The sequence below is a fragment of the Egretta garzetta genome, unplaced genomic scaffold, assembly GCF_000687185.1.
Source record: "Egretta garzetta isolate BGI_Z169 unplaced genomic scaffold, ASM68718v1 scaffold202, whole genome shotgun sequence".
Taxonomy (NCBI): Eukaryota; Metazoa; Chordata; class Aves; order Pelecaniformes; family Ardeidae; genus Egretta; species Egretta garzetta.
Window position 1 is genome coordinate 112,099 of NW_009258891.1, and position 6,812 is coordinate 118,910.

The 6,812-nt window shown below is 41.1% G+C and overlaps 1 protein-coding gene across 1 annotated transcript in view; it reads left to right on the forward strand.

Moving 5' to 3' along the window:
• Positions 1-5,469: 5,469 nt before the first annotated feature.
• LRIF1 (ligand dependent nuclear receptor interacting factor 1) overlaps positions 5,470-6,812 on the forward strand; it is a 7,683-nt gene continuing 6,340 nt past the window's right edge. The window contains 2 exon segments of the mRNA XM_035889736.1: positions 5,470-6,809; position 6,812. The exon segment at position 6,812 is cut by the window's right edge and continues 160 nt beyond it. Coding sequence (XP_035745629.1) covers positions 5,483-6,809; position 6,812 — 1,328 coding nt within the window. The 5' untranslated portion in view covers positions 5,470-5,482.

The window sequence follows — 6,812 nt, forward strand, 5'->3', positions numbered from 1 at the left end:
GCCTGGCACGACGTCACGCGCTCCTTCGCTGTCACGCGTTTGCCTGAGGCCGGCGAGGTCATGCTGCGGTTAGGTGCGTGCCGGAGGCGGCCAGGAAGCTGGGAGAAGGAAGAGGGATGTGAGATGGAGGGCTTCAGCCTTTTACACTGGTAGAACGGCTCTACGCCAACCTGTAATTCAGCTACAACGTACGCGTGCAACTGTAGACGCTATGCGAGCCGGATGATGCCGACTCGCGTTTGCCTGAGGCCGGCGAGGTCATGCTGCGGTTAGGTGCGTGCCGGAGGCGGCCAGGAAGCTGGGAGAAGGAAGAGGGATGTGAGATGGAGGGCTTCAGCCTTTTACACTGGTAGAACGGCTCTACGCCAACCTGTAATTCAGCTACAACGTACGCGTGCAACTGTAGACGCTATGCGAGCCGGATGATGCCGACTCTGAATTTCTAAAGGAAATTTTCTAGGCTGCCTAAGACCCCATGTTTACGTTCCTGCTTTAAACTGGCAGGAGCCCAGCAGTGCCTGACCGCTCAAATTGTGGTTTGGCTCCTGATGCGTTTTGCTGGTCTCTCTGGAGTTCTCCGATCGCTGCGTCTGTTCGGTGAAGAGTTTTGGGTTAGCTCGTCAGAGCCGCGGGGTTGCTGTGGCCGTGGGGTGTTGCTTTGGTGCTGTTGACGTTCTCTGTGATTCTGCGAAAGGTTTTGTGGCTGAAGGAGGACCTGGTCATTGGTTGGTAGAGCTGTGGTTTATTATAAAGCACAGGGACCGTTTCCCAGCAGTTAGTGCATCCTAAAATAATTGTCTGTACCCCAAGGAATGTTCCACAATGGGTGAAAGTGTTTCCGTACAAAATTATCGTCAAACAGAAAATGTTTCTCCTGCCGATGTTGAAAGCGACTGGATTACGATAACCCCTCTAAATTCTGGACAGGATTCCTAGCGTTGTATGCAAACTCAACATAGATTTCCAGATTTCGTTCAGGTAATGATAAAAAAAAAATATTTTATTACATTATTTAGCTAATACAGGGATGGGATATGGCTATATAAAATAAATATAGACTACAGTCAAGTAATTTTGCTTTGTCCCTAGGTGTATGCTTCCAATTTATAATAAATGTTATTTTGCCACTTCCTGGATTCCACTTAACCCATTAAAATGAATGAAGTTGGTTCTCTGAAGTTTGTAGTGGCTTGTAGTCCCTGTTTGGTTTATTCATATTCATAGAAGATGAAAGTTCTCTCTCAAGTAGTAGCTGGGAGTAAAGGCAGGCTAAAAAGTAGCTTGCTTCTGCCAAAAAGGAATGTTTTTTCTGACAACTTTGAAGTATAATTGAAGTTTGGGCGAGTCTCTCTGTCTTTTTCTGTCTCCACTGATGTATTTTTTTGATGGCATGATCATGATTTCTGTCACATTAATGTCTTGGGATGCCCTGGTGGTTGCAGCGGATTTGGCGAATGCTTTTATTTACTGAAAATATTCTGAGGGTATTTTTGTTAATGCAGAAATTAGGGACAGGAGATGAATTTTTATATACTCAATGTTTTGTTATTTACGCCTGCTCCTTAGTTAGAGTAATAAACAATATGGATGAGAACTTTAGACAATTAAATTGGCATGCCTGCTCACGTAAGTGAAGAAAACAGGAATTCTGTTCAACTGAGGGGAACGTAGGCTATTCTTCTTTTTATTTTACTAGCTTGAGATAAATAAATCAATCAATCTTCCTCTTTCTTTCTGCTATCTCTGCTTTCACAGCTTGCTTTATGCCATTTCCATTGCTGATGAGGACACTTCCAATATTGCCATGCAGACTGTTTACCTAAAGAAATAATGACCTTTTTCACTCAAGAAAAATGTCATATGGTTGACAGTTCCCTCTGTGATCGTCACAGATTTTTATTTTTTTTTAAGAAAGCCGACTACCTGGATGTAATAGTTTCTATGGTGACATTAGATAAGATTTGTACCAGTCCACCGCTTTTTTTTTTTTTCCTCTTCATGAGCTTATTGTAGCCAGGTTCTGTTCTGTGATCTGCCTTACATTCGGGGCTTGGGCCAGGCTGGAGTATCGTAACAGCAGCATTATTTCTAAGTGTTAATACATGAGATTTGAGGAGGTTTATATTTGTGGGGTAGAAAAGTGAAGGAGGATGAAGAGGAGAAAGAAAACTCTACTTCAGTAATTGTGGTGAAAATCCCCACATACAACTTGGCATGATATACAGAATTCCTTTTTTTTTTTTTAAGGAAGAGAAATTAGTCTGCCCTTAAACTACATTAATCTGCCACTCTTAAAGGGGGAGACTGATGGAAAGATTTTTTTCACTCAGCTTAAGGGATTCTGAAAACATACTCTTTGAAGAAACAGTGGGCTGCAGGGTAAATTAAAATAGCTTCTAGCTCTCCTCTTCATCAGTCAATAGTGTATGACAAAGCTGAAAATGCTTTGTTCTATTTTGGTGACGTGAAACGTCAGACCTGGTTATTTCTTTGTATTGCCTGGAAAAGTCTTTAGTGATGCGAGATCTATACGGTGAAGCATTTTCAACTTATGTCTGAAGTAGCAGAAGCGTCTAAAAGCTTTGACAATGACATCTTTCCTTCCTCTCTCATAGACGTTTGAGTAAATATGTGTGAATACAACTTCTCAGTAGCTCATCTGATCATTTCCTTTCCTTCTTTCTTGTCTATCCATTAGCTTTTCGTAATTCTGCAATCCTGTAAGTACCTGCTATTTGTTTCAAGTAAAATAATGTTATTTTCCAGAAAAATGTAATTTTGGGGTTTCTTGCTCTTTTTGTATAGAATGTGAAGATAAAAAGCTGTGGTTGTCTTCTGTAATCACGAAAAGCAGAATGATCTGGCGTTCAGACAAGCTGGATTTTTTTAAAGGAGGTTTCTTCCTCAGCCTACTTAAAAGATTCAGTTTGTGGCACAGTGTCAAAACCAGTTTTTTTAGGTCCATTAGAAGGGAGTCGAGCAATGACTCAAGGTAGAAATGAGGAGAGTGGAGGTGAGCACTGGAAACGGGCGCTGCTGCTGAAGAAAACGTTCATGCAAATGCATCCTCTATCTCTTCTCTGTCTTTCTCTCTTTTTCTTGCTTCCTCTCTCTCTGATCTGTTCCCCCTCCTCTTGCCAAAAAGTTAGAAGTATCCCATTGCTTTGACAGGTGGAGGAGCGTGCCTCTATGGAGGTTTCTTCTGCCCTTTAATGCCTCTTTGCAGTGCTAGTTAGTTTGAGCGGAGGTAAGTGCCTGTTTGCTCTGTAAAGGCTGTAGTGGTTCCATGTCTGTGGAACTTGTGGAAAGTTTTCTTCTGAATTTGCCTTCAGGATATTAATTCTTATATATAGAAGAGGAGAAAAGTTGAGCAGGGATATAACAGATACAAATGTGAAAAGCTCTCCAGGAGCTCACTGCTGGTCTTCCTAATTCTGCAATATTAGTAGTGCTAGGAGGCTTAAAGTGGCTCCAAAAGTGAGTCTTTTCTGCTTTAATTAAGTTCAAACGTATACATATCCTAGCTGCTCTTTGTTTAAGCAAAAATATTTCTGTAAGATCGTTAACCTTCAGCGCTAGTCCGTTTCCACTATCATTTCTGATTCCAAAACACCCAACTCCATTTTACCCCTAAATCCTCTGATGGCAGCTTGCACTAGGAACCATGTGGTATATTGCCCATGTTTTCATCCTCAGTACATTATTTTTAAAACAAAACTATTGCAGAATTTCCTGCCCACTACACTGATAAATCATGTAAATGTCTGCTTTTTTGCACAGTTTGCCTATAAGTGAGGCACTGTACTGTAATATTGGACGTGGGAGTTAATTCTAAGGTTACAACAAGGAAAGCTCTTTGTGCCTGAAGTGTTTATGTTTTAGGCAGACAATAGAATGTTTTTTTTATTCGACTGCCAAGGGGAACATGACCCCTCAGACTGTAGCAGGAGCTGTCCAACTCTGGGAGTGAAGACCATCCTTGTGACTTCTCACTTGATGGGAAAAGGCAATGCCTTGACTGACTTCTTGAGCAGATACAACGGTGGGACTCATGAATGATATCTCCTAGTCCCTCTATTCCAAGCTGAGTTGGAAGTCCAAACTGTAACGCTTCAGTTCCAGAAAAAATGCCAGTGTTTCAAAACTACTTGACAGTAAATAGAACACAATACTGATGTCATCTGGACTGGGACTGGGAAATAGTCTCATGTCCATGTTATCAATGCGTTTATTGATGTAGAAAGTCAACAGGAAAGAGCTAGAATGCTCTTGGTGACTGAAAGTGGAGTTGGCAGCAGCTTTGCCTTTTAATCATTCTGGATCTGATGTCAAGACCATGAAACCTACTTCCAGTTCATTTGGTCTCTTCTTTACTAGTGAGGGAAACCTCTGGTTTGGTCATGTACGTCTCAACATGTCATGTTGCTTCTGCAGTGCTTTGGGCATTAGATTGTTCTTCTGAGAGTCCAAGAGTTCTTTGGGGAAGATGCCTACATTCAGGCAAACTCACTTGAAATGGGAAAGATTCTTGGTCTTGCAGTGGACTTGAAAAATCTTGGCGTTTGAAGCAGTCACAACTAACTTCTGCTTTGACAAGGTTCTATCTATCTGCTTGCTGCTTGGAGTTCCCATCTTCACTTGCAAAAAAATCTGTATTTACTCTTCAGAATTCATTGGCGCTGTTTCCATGTATTCGTCCTCATTTTCGAAGCCTTCTCCTCCCTAGACTTAGACTTCTGTTCACATCAATGTGTGTCCCTTGATAGCATTTGAGGGTGGTTTTTCTTCCTCTCTTTGAAGATGACTACCTTTGCAATCTAGACCTGCCTAAAGAATGAGCGGGCAGGTGAGAGGTAGGCATATGAGTTGATCACCCTAGATCCTATTCCCCAAAGTAAATGTATTCTGCATCTTAATTTATTTTTTGTATGTGTGTGTCTGAAGTGATTTCTGCTTCCATCTTGCCATGCAACTAATCTGCCTGTATTTTCCTGAAGCTTTCCTGAAATTCATACTTAGCACTAAGTAGGGGTTTTAATAGCAACAGGGAGATGGGAAAGCAAAAAATATGGCTTCTCTGTGAAATCTGGAGATAACTTTTTTCTTTTTCAGAATGAAAGGCCCTGTAAGTAGCAGAGGAGGATAATGTAAGGTGTTTTCTTGGGTCTTTTAACTTAGTTTTATCTGAAAAGGATGCCATTTCTTGCTACTCTGTGATGTAAAAGTTGGACGTTATTTTCAGATAGCCTGTGGTATTCTGAAACGCTAACCCAAAACGTACATTAAGTAGATCAGTATGATTTTTGCCACTGAAGATTAGATCTGGCATTTTTCAATTGTTTGCTTCTAAAGTGGAGCAGTGCTGGGTATACAATTCACTGATGCACATTAATTAAAATATCTATGCTGTGTTCACTTATGCTATCTTTCGTTTTTCTTTTTCTTTTCTCTTTTCTTTGTTTTGTTAAGCATCGCAGGCTGTATGTACCGAGTAGTTCAGACGACGGGACCCGATGGAAAAAACCTTCTGAAATTACTTCCAATTTCTAAATCTTCTGGAAGCTTTGTGCCAATAGTTCAGTCTTCAGCCATGCCAAATAATTCTAACACGAATATTTCTAGTCCAGTCCATCTTACTTTTAAAACACAGCTTTCCAATACTACTGCACCTTCATCAGTTAAGATACCTGTTTTTCAGTCTCCTGATACTGGAAAGATTATTCTTACAAGGACGTTAGACAAACAGGAAAGTGTTAGGGCAGGTTCTGAAAAAGAAAGCTTAATTCCAAAATCAGCTGCTAACATCCAGAGCAGTTGTGTTTCAGCTGATAGACTGTCTTTGCAGAACATGGCTGTAACAAGTTCATCTAACCAGAGTAACACTGCATACATGCTGGTAAACACAAAAAGTCTTCCAGTTACTGTGAAGTCTCCAGTACTGCCCTCTGGCCACCACCTCCAGATACCAGCTGATGCAGAAGTGAAATCTGTCCCAGCTTCTTTTTTACCGCCTGCAATACAGCAAAAAATACTTGCAGCTGCAGCAACAAATGTGTCTGGAGGAGCTGACAGTACAAAAATGCCAACTGTTATTTATGTGTCACCAGTGAACACAGTGAAAACAGTACTTCCCAAGCGCTTGCAAGCCATTTGTCCAAAACCTGCCACAGAAGTTTCAAAAACATTAATAATGACAACTACACAAAAGGGAAATAGTTCTTCACCTGAGGCAGTAACATCTGATGGTCAACAGTGCCAGCAAACTCCAATGAAATGGATTGTGCAAGAAAGTCCACAGTCATCAGCGCCTTGCCTTATTCCTGTAAAGTCATCAAATAATGTGGCTTCCAAGATCTTGAAAACTTTGTCAGACACGAAGAATGTAGAAGTTAACTCTGCAAATATTTTGCCACTCTGTTCTAGTGGTCCTGGCGGAAGCCAAACAAAAATCACACCTATTAAAGATAATGCTTTGGTCATGTACAATGGGAAGGTCTATTTGTTGACCAAAAGAGGCTCTGATGTTCTGTCAGCCCAAGCTGACAGACAAGCATCTCCCTCTTCTGATGCTTCACTTAAAAAGGAGACATCCAAGCTTATTGATTCTACTGCAGTCAATAAAATAACCAGTAAAGTAGTAAATCTGGTATTGTCAAAAAGCAAAGGAATGGTGCTGTCTCAGAAAGATCCAAAAATGTGCACAAACTCAAAAGATTCTTCACCAACTGGCTTAAGGAATGACTTAAAATCTGCACCTGAAGCTCTGGTGGCACCAAGTGCTAATCAGCAGAATTCCACTGTAATTCAGGGAA